The sequence below is a fragment of the Salvelinus alpinus genome, chromosome 6, assembly GCF_045679555.1.
Source record: "Salvelinus alpinus chromosome 6, SLU_Salpinus.1, whole genome shotgun sequence".
Classification (NCBI taxonomy): Eukaryota; Metazoa; Chordata; class Actinopteri; order Salmoniformes; family Salmonidae; genus Salvelinus; species Salvelinus alpinus.
The window spans coordinates 54,492,628-54,513,235 of NC_092091.1; the positions used below are offsets into that span (position 1 = coordinate 54,492,628).

Consider the following 20,608-nt stretch of genomic DNA (forward strand, 5'->3'; position numbering starts at 1 on the left):
TTCCATTTAAGAATGATGGAGGGCACTGTGTTCTTGGGAACCATCAATGCTGCATGAATGTTTTGGTACCCTTCCCCAGATCTGTGCCTCAATACAATCCTTTCTCGGAACTCTACGGACAATTCCTTCGACCTCATGGCTTGGTTTTTGCTGTGACATCTCCTGTCAACTGTGGTACCTTTTATAGACAGTTTTGATTTGAATTTACCACAGTTGGACTCCAGTCAAGTTGTAGAAACAGCTCAAGGACGATCAATACAAACAGGATGCACCTGACCTCAATTTCGAGTCTCATAGCAAAGGATCGGAGTACTTATGTAAATAAGGTATTTATTTTTTCTATCTTAAATACATTTGGTAAAATTTCAAATAAAATTGTTTTCACTTCATCATTTAGGGGGTATTGTGTGTATTTTTTATTGAAACCATTTTAGAATAAGGCTGTACCGTAACAACATGTGGAAAAAGTCAAGTATACTGAATAGTATATCTAAATGAATATTATAAAATGATCTGAATTAATACTCTCTCTCTCTCTAATAAGTATTTACAAATCAACACAAAGCACATCATTGACAAGCATACAAGTGTTGGAGATCTGAAGGAATATCTCTCTATCCACTCTCTGTCTTCTCCGACATATCTCAAGTGCCAGATGTCACCGGTTGGCTGCTGTCAGAATCATTTTATCAAGTGCCAATCACATTTTAGATCTATACTCATCCCTCGTATTCCCCCTATGTAAAGCGACTGAAGCTGAAAATACTGCAATTTGAAATCGGTTTCTTCCTCAACAGCAGCTATCATCAACCAGCTCTCTTTTCCCCGGTGTCCCCCTTGATTTTCCATGACATGACGAGACTCTCGATTGAAGTGTGACACGGACTGAATGATTCATGGTGGGGGAAAAAAAACGTAAACAGAAACGACTTCTAAGACAAACAAAATGCCTTGACACCCAGAGGCAAACTATATCTCACACACCCACGTCTTTTACCACACACACAAAGGGGTGACTATTAAACATATGACAGGGGTCAAGAAAGACAAGCCTTCCCTTTTCCTGTGACCTTCACGCCAAGCCATTGCCCTGACAACGGGCGTGCCCATTCCAAGAAAGAAAAAGGAAAACCAAACATACAGGGATAAGAGTGTGGCAAAATGATTGCCTCAACTCGGTGAGAAAAGACATCGTTGTGTTGGCAAATCGATGCCTTGTGTGCTAAAACGTCACTGGCTGGCGCGTTAAGGGGGAGGTGTTAGCGGTCTGATTGACATTTCCATGGATTGAACATTTTCAACCTGTACTTTCAGCTGTACCTATACAAATATAATTCACTCTGCCTCGTCTTGACAAAAGAGCAAGTCGTTTTGATGCAGAGTAACGTAGAAGCTAAATGCTCCTTTAATACCCTGTGTATATTATTCAGCACCTGTTGGGAAGGGAACCCCAAAACATCAACCATGACATAATAAATCAAATAAAATGTTATTGGTCACATACACATGGTTAGCAGATGTTAATGCGAGTGTAGCGATCTAGTTCCGACCGTGCAGTGATATCTAACAATTTCACAACAACTACCTTATACACACAATTGTAAAATAATGAATAAGAATATGTACATATAAATATATGGATGAACGATGGCCGTAGGCAAGATGCAGTAGATGGTATAGAGTACAGTGTATACATATGAGATGAGTAATGTAGGGTATGTAAACATTATATAAAGTGGCATTGTTTAAAGTGACTAGTGATACCATTTTTTATTATTAAAGTGGCTAGAGATTTGAGTCAGTATGTTGGCAGCAGCCAGTCAATGTTAGTGATGGCTGTTTAACAGTCTGATGGCCTTGAGATAGAAGCTGTTTTTCAGTCTCTCGGTCCCTGCTTTGATGCACCTGTACTGACCTCGCCTTCTGGATGATAGCGGGGTGAACAGGCAGTGGCTCGGGTGGTTGTTGTCCTTGATGATCTTTTTGGCCTTCCTGTGACATCGGGTGGTGTAGGTGTCCTGGAGGGCAGGTAGTTTGACCCCGGTGATGCGTTGTGCAGACCGCACTACCCTCTGGAGAGCCTTATGGTTGTTGCCAGAGCAGTTTCCGTACCAGGCTGTGATACTGCCCGACAGGAGGCTCTCGATCGTGCATCTGTAAAAGTTTGTGAGTGTTTTCGGTGACAAGCCAAATTTCTTCAGCCTCCTGAGGTTGAAGAGGCGCTGTTGCACCTTGTTCACCACGCTGTCTGTGTGGGTGGACCATTTCAGTTTGTCCGTGATGTGCAGGCCGAGGAACACACTCCGTATTACAATAGTAATGCTATTTCGCTTAAACATATGCCATTTATCCAAATCAACTTGCAGTAGCACATGCATACATTTTCATTACAGGTGGCTCTAGCGGGAATCAAACCGATGACTCTGGCATTGCTGACGCCGTGCTCTACGAAATGAGTCACTCAAGACAACTGTGTGCGTAAATCTTATCCTGTACCTGTTGGGGCGTGAACCCCAACACGTGCACCATTATATAGTCTTGTTGCCAGCCTATTGCCACGTTCCCAGGTCATTACAGCACTAATGGCACGCTGTAGCATAACAAACAATGCTGGACATTGGGCCTAAATACAGTAATACACTCTTCACGCTTCCACCGACACACACACACAATCACACACATGCACACAGGGCTGCAGGGTTGTGTCTATACGACTCTGTGGTACTGTACTGAGAGCAGTGGGTCTGAAGCCAATGCCACAGGGGAGCACGTCATCATCTCCATATCTGCTCTTTGCATACACACGCACACGCACACACACACACACACACACAGACACAGACACAGACACAGACACAGACACAGACACAGACACAGACACACACACACACACACACACACACACACACACACACACACACACACACACACACACACACACACACACACACACACACACACACACACACACACACACACACAAATGGCATTATTAACCCCTGAGTGCCAAGACACAATGCCCAGCTCTCCTTCCCACCGGTGAGCCTGGGTACACGAGAGCCACACAGCCAGTGAACAGTACACACGTTACATCTCGTGCAGCCTGGGATGTGAACAGTACACACTTTACATCTCGTGCAGCCTGGGATGTGAACAGTACACACGTTACATCTCGTGCAGCCTGGGATGTGAACAGTACACACGTTACGTCTCGTGCAGCCTGGGATGTGAACAGTACACACGTTACATCTCGTGCAGCCTGGGATGTGAACAGTAGACACGTTACATCTCGTGCAGCCTGGGATGTGAACAGTACACACGTTACATCTCGTGCAGCCTGGGATGTGAACAGAACACACGTTACATCTCGTGCAGCCTGGGATGTGAACAGTACACACGTTACATCTCGTGCAGCCTGGGATGTGAACAGTACACACGTTACATCTCGTGCAGCCTGGGATGTGAACAGTACACACGTTACATCTCGTGCAGCCTGGGATGTGAACAGTACACACGTTACATCTCGTGCAGCCTGGGATGTGAACAGTACACACGTTACATCTCGTGCAGCCTGGGATGTGAACAGTACACACGTTACATCTCGTGCAGCCTGGGATGTGAACAGTACACACGTTACATCTCGTGCAGCCTGGGATGTGAACAGTACACACGTTACATCTCGTGCAGCCTGGGATGTGAACAGAACACACGTTACATCTCGTGCAGCCTGGGATGTGAACAGTACACACGTTACATCTCGTGCAGCCTGGGATGTGAACAGTACACACGTTACATCTCGTGCAGCCTGGGATGTGAACAGTACACACGTTACATCTCGTGCAGCCTGGGATGTGAACAGAACACACGTTACATCTCGTGCAGCCTGGGATGTGAACAGAACACACGTTACATCTCGTGCAGCCTGGGATGTGAACAGTACACACGTTACATCTCGTGCAGCCTGGGATGTGAACAACGCAGACCTGATAAAGGACTTAGGGTCAAAACACTGTCAACATGTCAAAAGAAAGTCATTGGAGCAAAGGGGCATAGATTACAGTTTGCATAGTCTACTTGACCTTCTGTGTTTGAATTGAACAATGTAAGACACATACTGGAAGAGAGAGAAACCAGCGCCCGCATTGATATAGCGTTAAAAAAAAAACTGTGCTGGATCTAGGATCAGGTCTCACTGTCCTTGTAATCTTATTAGTTATGATTTAGAAGACAAAACTGATCCTAGATCAGCATGCCTACTCTGAGAATCTTTATGAAGACGGGCCCAGATGCTTTGCTAAAATGTAAATGAGGTTGGGGAGCTCTGGCAGCAGGGAATGGATGGAGTTGGCCAGGCGACGGGGGGTACATTTTGGGTGGCAGAGAGTTTAATGCTCTTTCTCCCTCTTTTCTGGGCCATCAGAGCTATCAAAGATGTACACAGTGGAAGCTGGCGAGAGGGGTAGTCTGACTCATCCGACAGGCAGAACAAAGTTCCCCCCTGGTCGACTGGCGCGAGGCACTAAGGACACAACAGCAGCACAGTGTGCGTCCCAAATGGAACCCTATTCCCCGCCAAAAGTAGGGCACTATAAAGGGAATAGGACCCAAACACAGTGTTTGATATGGGGTTTTTCTAATGCCGGTGCTATTATAGCCTATCACTCCGCTGGGAAGCAGACACACAGACACTCACAATAAGCAGAGGGACACATTCATACATACATACTGACTCACACACATACACAGGCAAAGGTACACGTACACACACACACTTACAGACAGGAACACATTTGCATAAAACAGATAGAACATCCAAATGTAGGATGCTAGACCACAAGGCACAGAAAAGACTACAGTCACAGACCCACACAAAATAACAGATGGGCTTCCTCCCCACTGGTCAGGGGGCGGCCCCCCCCCGGGGATTGTTTTAGTATGCAGTGTAGCCTACTATCTATAGCTATATACCATATTTAGTTGCTATTTCTAAACTTAAAAAAATATAAAAATGACACATGAAATAGCCTGACAACGTAGAGGCCTACAGTAGCTACAGTATGCGACGGCGTCGCCTTGCATTTTTGTGTGCAAATGTTTTCACCCTACGCCTTTAGATCCGGGTTGCGAGCCCGACTATTTTCGATACGGAGTATTGCCATCCCAGAAATTCATTCCTGAGACATTGTGCATTTTTTGTCCATTGCGCTGCACACAACTTAAACTTAGTCTTGAATGATGCATGCCAATATATACTGGAGATAAAGGACCGTTGATATTGCAACCAAATCAAACTACGTGTTATTGGTCACATACACATGGTTAGCAGATGTTAATGCAAACACCAGTTCACCAGAACAAAATCGCAAACCGCTAAAGATGATAGTCTGTTTGCGTCTGCCAATTTATAGGGTGTCCAGTATCCAGGCGACCTGTCCCCAGTGCCTTCTATATATACACTTAATCTCCATCAATAACGTGTTGAAGCCGGCAATTAAGGAGAATGAGAGGCTCAACTGAAGACGTTTCAGAACTGCTGTATTTGAAGTACCACGCCCTTCTGCACAGTTTCCCTGACGTTGCTACGGCAATCATGCTGTTTTTACCATCCATGTAACTGTCGCTTCTGGAGAAATTGTTTTCTAAACTAAAACTCATAAAGAACGACCTAAGAAGCATTAGGCTCTAGGCCTGATAGGAGCTGTAGGACACCTGAGTAAGCTCCACTCATCACACTGGCACCGTCGTAGCCTTGACTACGCAATATCCCCTCACTTTCAATCAGTTACAAAGGCCTGAGACACTTTTTCAGTCACATTCCTGAAGCCAAGAAAACAAACACTTAGCTTCCTAGTAGATATGGAAATGAAAAAAAGGTTTATGACTAACTTTTTGGAGGGTTACTGTCAAATTGATACGTACAATTTTAAACAATATACATCGATGACAGGTGCATGGGCCCCCAGAGCTTGTGGGCCCCACTACCTTGCGTGGGCTGCGGGGGCGTGCGGTATGGCATGTTCCTCTCACATGGGCTTTTTCAACACAAGTTACCCTCAATAATGACTTAATCGTGACCTTTAACTGTTGCTAATTAGGCTACTGACAAAACAAAACTTTTAGTCATTTCCTGCACCATGAATGCATCAATGCATCATTGATTGAATAAACTGTATTGATTCGCAGAGGGGAGACTGAATTGGTCATCATTATCATGGATAGTGAATGGGTTAAAGACCAGCATTTGGGCATCACCACCCCTACCTTGTCACCTGCATGTTTGGCACGAAACCGCCTGGTCTCCAATCAGTGACGACGAAGGAGAAACTGAGTAAATCGATTTCCCCTGCCGAGCACCGGCCGATGTTTACCGAGGAACACACAAAGCATCGGCACCGGAACACATCTCGGGGGAGGTGTTTACCCGCGGCGACAGGCTTGTTCCTGTCGTGACATTCCCTGGTTGCCGCCGAGGCTCCCGGTGTTCCCGGTGTGTTTGTTTCGTCTACTGCACCTCCCTGTCAATAACGGGGCGTCTCTGGAGCGGGGAAGGGGCGAGGGAGATGGGCAGACGTTTCGACGCAGGCAAACACTTTTGATCAAGTCATCAAACGTTTGATTTCGACTGGCTGGAAGGATGATTGTTCTCTCCACATACAGTTATGAGCGGCTACAATCACTAGCACTTTAGTCACATACAGCAGGCAGTCAACCATTTCTTGGAGTGTACTGATATTGAAGTCTCCCAATCAGAAAATGCTATTCAGATCTTAGAAATCCTCACATTTCACAATAACCAACAAAAGCAGGGCCTACATCCTGCTGTAGAAAACTCCCCACTCATCCAGCCCAGAGATGACCAACTGTAGCCGTAAACTGGGAGTTGTGAATGGAATTGCCATCTGCTGGAGGTTAGCCTCCATGGCAGCCCCCCCCCCCCCCCCCCTCCCCTTCTTCCCGCATACGGCAGCCCCTTTCTGGGTAGCTCTGTGCACTGACCCCCTTCCCCACCCGTCCTTCTCCTGCCTGTCCACATTATCTCAGCAGAGGGCCAATTAGCCATCATCATCTGGCCTGTTTTGTCGAGGCGCGTCAGGAAGCCGAACTCCCTCTGATCCAATAGTGGATTTAAATAATGGATCTGTAATCAGGAGGCTGTTAATTATGAGTCTCTGGCGAACCCTCTGTCAACTTAATCTGATGACGAGGCAGGCCGAGGCAGACCACTCTATCAACTCAATGTGATGCTGATGAGGCGGAGGCAGAGTGAGAGACAGACAGGGAGGACAGTGAGGGAGTAATTAAGTGAAGGGGGAAGGGAGGATGGGAAGGGGGGGATATGCATGGGAATCATGCCTGTTTGTGTGTCGCTTTAATGATGTGTCATGTTAATACTTCTGTGTGTGTGCGTGTGTGTGTGTGTGTGTGTGTGTGTGTGTGTGTGTGTGTGTGTGTGTGTGTGTGTGTGTGTGTGTGTGTGTGTGTGTGTGTGTGTGTGTGTGTGTGTGTGTGTGTGTGTGTGTGTGTGTGTGTGTGTGTGTGTGTGTGTGTGTGTGTGTGTGTGTGTGTGTGTGTCCGTGTGTGTGAAGCCCATCTATATACAACTTCTACTGCACAAACATCTTCGATAGTTTGTCTAGTCCACACTGTTCCAGATTATGGATTTCAAATTGCTATTAAAGCAACTTTTCTCTTTGATTCTCAAATACATTGTCCCACTGACAATTGGTACTTTCCATCACACTGGAAAGAACATAATTGGGAGAGTATAATTGGGAGACGTGTACTCGACAGACATGCTTTGCTCGGTTGACTAGAGCGTTGTGCTAATTTGAACAAGGACAAAACTCTTCCACTGCCATATAAGAGCTACTGCCACGAGGGCAAGTTCACTGTCAATACTGTTTTCACCAATGACATGTCCCAGCAAGCAGATCTGATGGCACCAATGACATTGTATCCCTCTATGCCAGTGGTATTCAAAGTCGGGGTCGGGAATTGCACATTTGGGAGCCAAAAATGAAGAGTACAAACTATTTTATTGGACAATATACAAACATTTTTGAGAAAGATAGTTTGACAATAAAAATGAAAAAAAGGTAAATATATGTATTGTTTCTCTTACTTTTGATAAGAGAGATGAAAATGTAATGAATTGAAGGTTATTTGTTGATGTGAAAATCGAAATGTACCGATTTTAAGGTTGTCATTAGATTCGTGGTGGGGTGGGGTCGCCCGAATTCCTGGCAATTTCTGGCACCCGCTGAAAAAGTTAGACCTCTGCTCTAAGCTAATACATGGCAACATTTCATCTGAACAATTAGAGGCTCGCATGACAACGCTGACTTGAATACATCCTCTCAAAGAGAAGGGATGACACTAGGTCTCAAATGACACCCTATTCCTTTTATAGTGTGATACACATAGTGGAGTGAAAGTGGAGAGGATAGGGTAGAGTTTCATAGATTTCCACTGATAGAAGACCTCTTCAGACAGCGACACTAACAGATGAACAGGAGGACTCAAGTGATCCCTTATTGAGTACGAATGTACTGAGTACTATCAGACATAAGCATACACACACACACACACACACACACACACACACACACACACACACACACACACACACACACACACACACACACACACACACACACACACACACACACACACACACACACACACACACACACACACACACACACGTGTGTGTCCAAATTGCACCTCCCTTTTACGCATGGACCGAGATACGGCCGTGGCCCTAGAGCCTTTTGGGTCAGTGGGACTCGAGAGCCAGCCTGAGCCAGCTGTGGCCACCAACAAGAAATTACTCACTGGAAATGGTTTACTGCCAAGGGCAAGAATCAATAAGAAGCCACAGTTCTACCCATTGGGTAAGTAATAGAAAAGTGAGGAAAAAGAGGCGGAAAAAAGAACGGGATGCATCTAATGCTGCTATTTGTTGACCCTACTCAGACCCCAGTCAAGAGGCTATCAGCAGTTCTATCAACCAAGAGGAAAGAGCTATGGGCAGCTAGCTATCCATGCGAGGGGGAGGTTTTGTGGCTCTGGAACTATTAGAAATCTGACATTGGCCGGGAACATTGCAACAGGCTTTCGCAGCAGCAGACACAAATCTGAGACAGCCAACCAATATCCTTTTTAAACAAGATACACCAAAAAAAAAGACAAAGACGATGCGGGGGGAAAAAAATGACTATGTTCGTCAGGGGACTCTAAGAAAGGCAAAGGACAAAGGCAATCAGACGTAGCTGTAAACAAAGCTTAAATGCTGATCTCTCCTCTAGCTCAAGTGTAATTAACTTGCGAGAGAATGATTAAGCTAAACCACCACCATTGCATAACGGCTGTAATTCTTCAAGGGGTACTTACAATTCAGCATCTCTATAACTCGGCAGAGCCAAGGTGACTAAGGGTAAATGAGGGAACGGATAATAACACTCCCAACATACTTCTACTATCAAAAACAGCCTTACCAAAGTAGTGTACGGTGCATTACCAAAACGCAACATGTTTTTAAAATACCACCCTACTTTCTAGATAGTGCACTACTTTTGGCTTGAGCGCCCTATTCCCTACATAGGCCACTGCTTTTTAACCAGACCACCTATTCCATAGATAGTGCAGTAGGATGTCATTTGAGACGAAGCCTTGGTGGTAGTGTAGTGAGAAGAGTAGCCAACATATTGCCCAATGGGAATCGAGTACATCCAGTAGCCATGTCCAGGTATGACAGCTAATGAGAATGTACGAGGTTAAAGCCGATAGCCATTAGTCTGGAGTTATTGATGTGTGTTGAACCAGGCTACTCTTTATGGTGAGTGTCTGGTGTCTAGTCCATTCCATCACAGAGGGTCTGTCGATGTCCATCCGCTACAGTGCCAGGCAGTGGTGGCCATTTTGGATTTTTGAGTCTCGTCTACACTCTGGTGAAGGAATGAACTCCCGTGTATCTATCTAGGTGTCAATAGTTAAACATTAAAGCTGCAACGTTTCATGGCTGGTAGGCTGGTGAGTGCAATAGCGTCAGAGCTCAGTATTTGTGCAATAAATTACGCAAGTGAGATGTTCGCTAACCAGCCAGCGTCCTTAGTAAATCCATTGTGTTAGCATGCTGTAGTTAAAATCGCTAAAGCAGCAGAAACAAGGGAAAATAATAGTATGTTGATTACGCATAACCACTGTAAACAACACAAACACAATCTACATTTTATTAATAGTAAGCACCAACTTATTAATTAGTTAATTCCACGTCCTCAGTAACTGCCTAGCGTGGTTTGCATTGAATAACCTAGCGTTAGCCTAGCGAAGGACACGCTACACATATTAACACAAAACAGAATGCAAATGAAGATGGATTTCACGTATGGAGAAGAGAGCCTCTTTCAGAATGCAAAGCTACTGTAGCTGAGCGCAACAGTGCAACCAACACATCTGACATGTTACCAGTGGATCAGAGTGTCAGAGCACAGGAAACATCAGGGTTAGGGGTTGGATTCCAGCACGAGGCAACATAAACTGAATATATCTGTCAATGTTGACAGTTCAGCAATTAGCTTGTAAGAAAAGCATCTGCTGGAGGACATTTTGTGCTTGTGCTCACATATTCGCATGCCTTCGAAAGACATTACCTTTAAATGGAGCGAAAGGGGACTTTTTTTGTTGTTGTTGTGGGGGCTCTCGTCACGAACGTCTGTCTACGTCCCACAGAGGCCCAATGTTGACCTTCCCTGGCCGCCCATGGGTAGGCATTCACAGGGGGATGAGTAGGCCTCTCTGCACCCTGATGATCCGCTCTGAGCTGCTCTGGGCTACACGGATAGCGTGACAGCAGTTTTCAGAACGGAAGGAAAGGAAGAGGAGAAGGAGTGAATCACGGCACAAAGTCTCTCTCTCTCTCTCTCTCCCGCTCTCTAAAGTTGACTGGCCCACACATTAGTTCCACAGAGATGGCGATTTCACTCGAGATGTTTTAATTTGTTTCCGCTTTTTCATCTCTGGGCTCACAGACGGCGTTCTGTCATTTCGGTCTCATTTCCGGGGACGCGGAAGTCCCCACAGCGAAAGAAGCGTGCCATGTTCTCCACCCAATTTTCTCCAGTCGAATGTCCCCCTTTTTCCTAAATGACACAGAAAACCGTCTTGGTGTCTTTGAATGTTCATGAATCAAAAAAGAAGGGGAGGGAAGGGTAATGCCCTCGTTTCCCCTAACGCCGCTATCCTCCCTCTAGTCGAGTCAACCCCACCAGCAGAATCAGCGGCGTGGTTTGAAGGAACAAATGAAGGTTATCGTTCAGACGAGTCGAGATGCCTATCTGCCCCCACCGCCCATCTTTAATAGGATTGTGTGTGCTTGTGTATAGGTGCATGCATGGTTGTGTGTGCATGTCCGTGCACGTGCCCATGTGTCTGCTCTCTCCACATCCACAACCTCTTAAAAAGTCTAAAACGGATGGCCCGGTTACTCCTATCTCCTGTTTGCTGTGTTAAGTCATTACGGCGCTACCGACTCATTAGCCGGTGCAGCCATCCATCCGTTACGGAGCTGAAGAGAAATGAGAGAGAGAGATACATCTGCCTGGGAGACGTCGTCCACATTCCATAGGTTCATTTCTCCCCTCCCGGCGCGTTATATGTCTCTTCCCACTGTGAAAGCTTTGCAGAGGCACCACTCTGGAGGCGTGAAAACGGCAACAACAAAAAAAAACGTAAGAAGGCGAAGGAACATGTTTCGGTGGAGCATCATTAACGAGTACTCAAGATAAGTCTTTGGCATTCAGAGCTCAAAACAGCACGACGCTGCTCCTTCAAATTGGCTAATCTTGGTTGGAATAGCTGCAGTGTGAATATGTCAATCGTGAATGTCAGTTAAATCGGTTACTTAATTATGAATGACAAATGAGTGACAGCAGAGGTAAAGCAAAGGTGAGAGCAGGTTCTCTGTCGCCGTCTAACTTTCCTATAACTAGTAAACCCAGGTCTAGGAACTGTTGATGGCTTTCCTTAGACAACTACTCATTTAGAGTTTCAGAGTAGGAGTGCAGATCTAGGATCAGGTCCCCCCTGTCCATATAATCATCTTCATTATGATTTAAAAAAAAGCAAAACTGATCCTAGATCACCATTCTTTATTAGACACTTTATGAATACGAGCCCTGGTATAGTAACCCTCGCTAGCTGCTGACAATGTTTCCCTGGTCTTCTGTGTAGACAGACAGACTCGCCAATTACCAGATGAGTCAGGGCCGACATAGCACTTTTTACTTCCTGATTAAATCCTTTATTTCACAGCAGAACGCCCAGCAAGGAGGCATGATGTAAAAGTTATGTCTGCTGTCAGAAAGGAGGGAGGGAGGGAGGGAGAGCGATGGCATGATTACGTCATGTAAGGGACCAAATCGTCAGATTTGTCACAGCTCATTGACTTTGGAATTTAACGGGAGTGAGATGACAAGGGCTGGGAAAGACGGACGGGGTCTGTGAACCAGGGAACCCTAGGAGCTGGGAGCGTGGTCGACGTCCTGAGAGGAACAAACTATGTTACACTGTCCGTCTCTAAGTGGCAACAGATCAAATCTGTACTCACACTGGACAGCCGAGTCCTCAAACAACCGTGATGAAAGAGACACGGCAGTCAGCATTCAGTGTTATCAAATGCAGATTTACTTGATCTAGTTTGGTTTGACTCTTTTCGGCTCAATGGACAAGGAAATGAAAGCTAGGATATATCCACGCAAAGAGCTGAATCACAGTGTGTGAATCGTAGAGTCGTAGAGCAAACCCCCATGACATATGGGAACCATACTCTCACCATGCCGCGGTCATTGCACTTCTGCTCGTCAAAAGAAAAAAAGGAAGAAAAAAACGGACATAAAATGTTTACACCCACTGGGGTAATTCGCTGGTTGGTTTGGTCCCAAACAGAAGCATCCATAGCAGGGTAATGTAAGCTAATGCTTCCATATATAGTGCATTTAGTAAGTATTCAGACCCCTTGACTTTTCCCACGTTTTGTTACGTTACAGCCTTATTCTTAAATGGAATAAATTGCCTTTTCCCTCATCAATCTACACACAATACCCCATAATTACATAACAAAAACAGGTTTATAGAATTTTTTGCAAATGTATAATTATTCATTTTTTTCTATGACATAATACATTTACATGAGTATTCAGACCCTTTACTCAGTACTTGGTTGAAGCACCTTTGGCAGCAATTACAGCCTTGAGTCTTCTTGGATATGATGCTACAAGCTTGGCACACCTGTAATTGGCGAGTTTCTCCCATTCTTCTCTGCAGATCCTCTCAAGCTCTGTCAGGTTGGATGTGGAGCGTTGCTGCACAGCTATTTTCAGGTCTCTCCAGAGATGTTGATCAAGTCCGGGCTCTGGCTGGGCCACTCAAGGACATTCAGAGACTTGTCCCGAAGCCACTCCTGTGTTGTCTTGGCTGTGTGCTTAGGGTCATTGTCCTGTTGGAAGGTGAACCTATGCCCCAGTCTGAGGTCCTGACCGCTCTGGAGCAGGTTTTCATCAAGGATCTCTCTGCACTTTGCTCTGTTCATCTTTGCCTCGATCCTGACTAGCCTCCCAGTCCCTGCCGCTGAAAAACATCCCCACAGCATGATTATGCCACCACCATGCTTCACCGTAGGGATGGTGCCCGGTTTCCTCCAGACGTGACGTTTGGCATTCAGGCCAAATAGTTCAATCTTGGTTTCATTACACCAGAGAATCGTGTTTCTCATGGTCTGAGAATCTTTAGTTTCCTAGAGTTGCCTTTAGTTGCCTGACCAAGGCCCTTCTCCCCCGATTGCTCAGTTTGACCTTGCGGCCAGCTCTAGGAAGCTGGTTCCAAACTTCTTCCATTTAAGAATGATGGAGGCCACTGTGGTCTTGGGGTCCTTCAAAGCTGCAGACATTTTTCGGTGCCCTTCCCCAGACAAGTTCGTGCCTTTCCAAATCATGTCCAATCAATTGAATTTACCACAGATAGACTCCAATAAATTTGTGGATGATCAATGGAAACAGGATGCACCTGAGCACAATTTCGAATCTCATAGCAAAGGGTCTGAATACTTATATAAATAAGGTATTTCTGTTTTTATATTTAATACAATTGCAAAAAATCCTACAAACCTGTTTTCACTTTGTCATTATGGGCTATTGTGTGTAGATTGCTGAGGATTTTTATTTATTTAATCCATTTTAGAATAAGTCTGTAACATAACAAAATGTGGGAAAAAATCACAGGGTCTGAATACTTTCCGAAGGCACTGTACACCATATTCAAACGAGGCACTATAAACTGTACAGCTGCATAAGTTACCATTACATGTGTGAATAAGTTTGTATAATCCCTGCATATAATAACATTGGTTCGATCACAAATCATAAATCTTATCATTATTGTTATGGCATCTGCATTGTTATGTAATTATGCAGCATCAGCCCCATTGGTTCAGCCAGGAGTTTGGCACATTTCTCAGCCGGAGGGATAGAATGCATATAGAACATCCTTTCGATCATTAGTGGAATATTAATCAGCAATAATGAGGGAGACTGGATTCTACAAGAAGAGAAGAAGCAGATATTGTAGATGGCTTGTTTCAATTCATTACTGGGAGGGTGAGAGAGAGAGCGAGAGAGAGATTCTGATTCTGTGCTTCAATAAAGCCCCAGTTTTAAGCCCGGCCCCTTTTGAATATGGAAATGTTTCAAACACTGAGAAAAATCGAGCGAGAGAGAGAGAGAGAAGAAGGTGGAGGGTAGAGGGAGAGAGAGAGAGAGAGAGAGAGAGAGAGAAGAAGGTGGAGGGTAGAGGGAGAGAGAGAGAGAGAGAGAGAGAGAGAGAGAGAGAGAGAGAGAGAGAGAGAGAGAGAGAGAGAGAGAGAGAGAGAGAGAGAGAGAGAGAGAGAGAGAGAGATGGCCAGTCTGAATTGTGAGTGGCTTACGACACTCAGTGAACAGACGGTGCCTCTGCATGCTCTGCCAGTACACTAGTCTGCTGCAAGCGAGGGATCGAAGTGAAGAGTGCTCTGCCTCTCCTCTCCATCCCTGTCACACACCGCCTCTGCCTCCTCAGCCTCTCAGCCTTCCAGCCTCCACCAGCAAACTCCCTCCAGCCGACCAGGGAAAAACACCACTAACAACACAAGTGGATATGAACAGAACCCAAAAGACAGGAGGACGCAGGAGTCAAGGGGCTTCTCACAGGAGATAAGAGGGGATCTAAAAGAAGGATACTAAACAGAAAGTAGAAAAAAAACTAAGGGGGAAACAGAGAGAGAGAGAGAGAGAGAGAAGAGAGAGACCCTGGCATTACCCATCCTTATCCTTCCAATACATATTTTCTGAAGCGCGCCGGTCGGTCACTAAAATAATAATGACAGAGTTGACTGGATTTAAGCCGTGCAGGTCAGCGATCGCTTCAAGTGACGGACGGTAATTTGTGTTGACAGATCTGCCCCCAGTCTTTATCGAGAGGGGGTAAGAAGAAAAAAAATAGAGAGAGAGTTTTGAGTTAGTCTTTTCCTCTCCTTTCTTGGTTGGCTTGCTTTTTCCTCTGTTCTCCTCTTCGGATCATCGCAGCAGTAGTGACTGCAGAGGAGCAGGAGGGAGAGAGCGAGCGAGAGAGAGAGCGAGGAGGCACGGCACTCATGCATGCAGCCGAGCAGGGAACTTGCACTTCCTAACCAGCATCCACTTGGAATCCTTGGGTCTTTTCTGGCTTCTTTCACACGAGGAGAACTAAGACATTGTAAGCCTGCCAGGATCTGGTATTCTGGCTGAAAAGGACGAGAGGGGGGGGGGCAAATTTGTACCACACTGGGGTCCTTTTTTAGATTCACACATAATTAGTGCGGGCACAAAGGAAGTCGCTGAATAGGGGATGTCCGTCTCTGGATAGGGGTGAGTAGGATTCCTTTCATACGTGATCGCTCGGTGAAGAAAGCATTTTTTACCCGCCTCTGCTCGCATCTTGCCCCCTGATATCTAACATGAGCAAAGTGACTTGCCCTTTATCCCTCTCCCCTGTTCTTTTCTTTTTTCCCCCCACACTGGATTCCTCTTCCTTTCTATAAGTAAATACCTTGGGGAGAAAAACACACACGCACAACACAATTCACTACAAGGAAAGGAATACAAAAAAAATACAAGAGCTGGTTTCCTGCCGGGGAGAGATTACAAATTACGATGTGAACCATGACAGAATAATACCGGAACGATTCCAATGGACATTTTCTCTGCGGATCTATCCGAGGATTTTCAGGCTGATGGATTTCCTTCTAATAGGCTTGTACCTAAAGTGGCCCCTGAGGAAGCCCCCTGGGTTGATACTGTTGCTTTGCTGCTCGCTGGGCATCATGCTCAAAATGGTCCCATCGGTGGAGGGCGTCTGCCCCCGTCTATGCCGCTGCGACAGCAAGCTGCTCTACTGCGAGGGGCTCAATCTCACCGACGTTCCACGCAACCTGAGCAGCGCACTGGGCCTGTCCATGCGCGAGAACAACCTGACGGAGCTGCGCGAGGGCCACTTCGCTGGCCTGTCGCAGCTCACCTGGCTCTACTTGGATCATAACAACATCGACGTGGTGGAGGAGGGCACCTTCGACAGGCTGCGCCGGGTCAAGGAGCTCGACCTGAGCACCAACCATATCGAGAGCCTGCCCAACGGCACCTTCAGGCCCCTCCCCAACCTGCGCATCCTAGACCTATCGTACAACAGGCTGCAGGCGCTGGAACCCGACCTTTTCCACGGCCTGAGGAAGCTAACCAATTTGCATTTGCGCTACAACGCCCTCAAGTTTGTCCCAGTGAGGATCTTCCAGGACTGCCGGAGCATGCAGTTCCTGGACCTGGGCTACAACCAGCTTCAGAGCCTGGCGCGGAACTCCTTCGCCGGGCTCTTCAAGCTCACCGAGCTGCACCTGGAGCACAATGAGCTGGTCAAAGTCAACCTGGCCCACTTCCCCCGCCTCATCTCGCTGCGCACGCTCTACATGCGCAGCAACCGGGCCACCATTGTGGTCAGCACCCTGGACTGGACCTGGCCCTTCCTGGAGAAGATTGACCTGTCGGCCAATGAGATCGCATACATCGAGCCACACGTCTTTGAGAGCGTGCCCAACCTCAAGGCCCTCATGCTGGACGCCAACCGGCTGACGGCCGTGGAGCAGCGCATCCTGGATTCATGGTCATCCCTGGGCAGCATCACTTTGGCAGGCAATGAGTGGGAATGCAGCCGCAACGTGTGCGCCCTGGCCCAGTGGCTGAGCGCCTTCCGGGGCCAGCGGGACAGCCAGCTACTGTGTTCCAGCCCGGACGTGGCGCAGGGCGAGGACGTACTGGACGCCGTCTACGCCTTCCAGCTGTGCGAGGACGGCATCGACCAGGCCACCACGACCACGGGATGGTACCCCGGCTACACCACCAAGGACCAGGCCCGGGGAGGCCCCACGGCCAACCCCTACGATCCGCCAGCCGCCGAGGGTGGCGCAGTGGTCACCAATTCCTTCACCGTGACCGTGGCTAACCTCGACGACATAGACAGCACCATGCAGATCCACAAGGTGGTGACGGGCACCATGGCACTCATCTTCTCCTTCCTCATCGTGGTGCTGATGCTCTACGTGACCTGGAAGTGTTTCCCGGCGGGCGTGCGGCAGGTGCGCCAGTGCTTCAGCAGCCATCGGCGCAAGCAGAAGCAGAAGCAGAGCATGCAGCAGATGGCCACCATGTCCACGCCGGAGTACTACGTCGACTACAAGCCCAACCACATCGAGGGGGCCCTGGTCATCATCAACGAGTATGGCTCCTGCACCTGCCAGCAGCAGCCCTCCCGGGAGTGTGAGGTCTGACCCGACCCTTTGTGTGTGTGTGTGTGTGTGTGTGTGTGTGTGTGTGTGTGTGTGTGTGTGTGTGTGTGTGTGTGTGTGTGTGTGTGTGTGTGTGTGTGTGTGTGTGTGTGTGTGTGTATGGATATGTGTGTGTTTACGTGTGTTTGTGTGGATAATATGGACTACCACGGAGACCCTTTTTGGATATATGGGATATATTGGGTGGGTTGGGGTTGTATAAGTGAGGTTTGAACCAGGGATCCTGCTATGGACACTATTTACACTGTGTCACACTGTGCTGCTCGCCCCCCTACTGTGGAGGAGAAAGAGGGAGGACTGACTGAGACCGTGGATTAATTGCTGTGGATCTGAAGGGCCTCTATGGACACCAGACTATTGTGCCTGTTGACTTGACGCACAGAATCACCAGAGATGGAATATTATGTTGACTTTATACAGAAACTCCAGAGAGGATTACTATGTTTGTAGGCACCAATGGTTTCATCTTCTTCGTCTTCTTCTTCTTCTTCTTCTCTACACCAGGAGTGGATATTATTTCAGCTTTAAATGAGTCTTTCTTACTTCAGGATATTCTGCTATTGTCTAAAGACCAACTGGGGACATACTGGCCAGCCATAAACACAGCATTTTTATTGTGGTAATACGACGACAACAACAAAAAATACAACAATAATGCAAAGTTGGATTATTAAAAAAAAGATTAAAGATGGTCAATTCTGTGTAAAATATGTTTAAAAAAGCAAGAGTGGGAGAAAAAAAAAAGATGCTAGAGATGCTATCCTATTTCTTTTGTAAACTACAACAACAACAAAAAAATACCATGTTTAAATAAATGAATTGCTATTCACAGTAAAGCCCTTGTGTTGTAAGGAACCTTTGGGAGAGGGGTGGATTATGAAAAGAGATGCAGTGCTCGTGCTGGTGGTAGGAAGAGAGCATTTTGTCTGGCGTGCCTACTGCAGTATGTCTAGTTGGGGGAAAAGACAAGGGGCCAGAGGGGTAACCTAGACGTACTTCATTTCAAATGTTAAACCCTCTCCAATAGGAATACCAGATCTTTTCTTGATCCCTCACTCACTATTTGTGAGTGAGGGGGGGCATTCAATGTGCTGGCTCGCTATAGATGTTGTGGTTGCTTCCCCCGAATCCCCCCCCCCCCTGCCTTCCCACTTCCCCTCCCTCTCCTCTACCCTTTCCAGATTAAAATGGATCTGACACTTTCTAATCAGGTGGCGTATTTTCACATGATCAAATGTGTGTGTTGTCCAAAACGTCCACACGGACGACACAGGCAGAAGCAGAGCGAGAGAGAGAGAGATCATCAGGGTCCGAGAGATCTGTAAAGCGCTGCTTTTCCTCCTTCACTGGTGCTTGGCTGTCATTGCTAGAGCTATGCCTTCCTTTCACCGCGTGGGACACATCGAAAGGAGGAAAAGAACGCCTAGCCCGACACTATTCGAATCAAAACCGAATTCTAAAATATAGAAGAAAAAAAAATCTCAAAATATTGAACAAATATTCGAAAATATCTTTCTTTAAAAGAGACATCGGCAACACATGACATGACACATGCCCGCGGCCGATGGATTTCCTGCCTATGTTTTGCGTGTAATGTTGAAACATTTGTTCTTTCAATACAAGGCTATTTTGGGGATATTTTTCTCTCTGTTTGTTCCTCATTGTGCGAGTGAGAGATGCGTTGACTGAGGGGTTTGGTTTCTTGCACCAGTCGACAGTCGACATGTAGGTGCTGCTAGGGGGAGAGAAATGAGTGATAGCTGAGGAGAGGAGTGATTGCGGAGGCGGCAGAAAGAAGGTGTAGGCTGCTCTCTAGTGTCCTAACATCACCAGGAAGGGAAGGACGGAGGGAGAGAGGGAAGGAAGGAAGGAAGGAAAGAGGGAGGGAGAAAATACACTAGACTCGGAGCTTCTGCACAGTGTCACATTATGATTGCATGCATACGCGTGGTGTGTGTATGTTCAAGTGTGTGTGATTGTATGAGTTGGATTGTATATTGCTGTGTGTGACTGCAATCAGTAAATTGAGAGTAGTGTCTGAGGTGTACGCCTGTGTGTGTGTGTGTGTGTGTGTGTGTGTGTGTGTGTGTGTGTGTGTGTGTGTGTGTGTGTGTGTGTGTGTGTGTGTGTGTGTGTGTGTGTGTGTGTGTGTGTGTGTGTGTGTGTGTGTGTGTGTGTGTGGAAGTAGTACACTGTGTTCCTAGGCATAATGCAGCAGCAGCAGCAACATCAGGTCTCCATCATTCCACATTCGCAATCACTCAGCATCGGGACAAATAGGCTGTTATCATCATGGAGTTGTTCAGCCATAGGGTGTGTGTGTGTGTGTGTGTGTGTGTGTGTGTGTGTGTGTGTGTGTGTGTGTGTGTGTGTGTGTGTGTGTGTGTGTGTGTGTGTGTGTGTGTGTGTGTGTGTGTGTGTGTGTGTGTGTGTGTGTGTGTGTGTGTGTGTGTGTGTGTGTGTGTGTGTGTGTGTGTGTGTGTGTGTGTGTGTGTGTGTGTGTGTGTGTGTGTGGACGTGAAGTCCCAACAAGAACAGTAAACTAACCATGCTATTTCTAGGGGGTGTAGGGTTAAGGTTAGAATTAGCGTTAGGATTAGAATTAGGGTTAGGGGTAGGAGCTAGGGTTAGGGTTAATGTTAGCTTTTAGGATTAAGGTTAGGTTTAGGATTAGGGTTAGGGTTAGGGTTAGGAGTTAGGGTTAGG

At 46.7% G+C, this 20,608-nt stretch overlaps 2 protein-coding genes across 2 annotated transcripts in view; one reads left to right on the forward strand and one right to left on the reverse strand.

Annotated features, from left to right (window-relative positions):
* LOC139578900 (catenin alpha-2-like) overlaps positions 1-20,608 on the reverse strand; it is a 707,491-nt gene that overhangs the window by 197,154 nt on the left and 489,729 nt on the right. The gene's annotated exons all lie outside the window — the stretch shown is intronic.
* Positions 14,960-18,738, forward strand: LOC139578899 (leucine-rich repeat transmembrane neuronal protein 1-like). Its single transcript, XM_071407026.1, has one exon. The coding sequence runs from the start codon at positions 16,301-16,303 to the stop codon at positions 17,882-17,884; it is 1,584 nt and encodes a 527-aa protein (XP_071263127.1). The 5' UTR covers positions 14,960-16,300; the 3' UTR covers positions 17,885-18,738.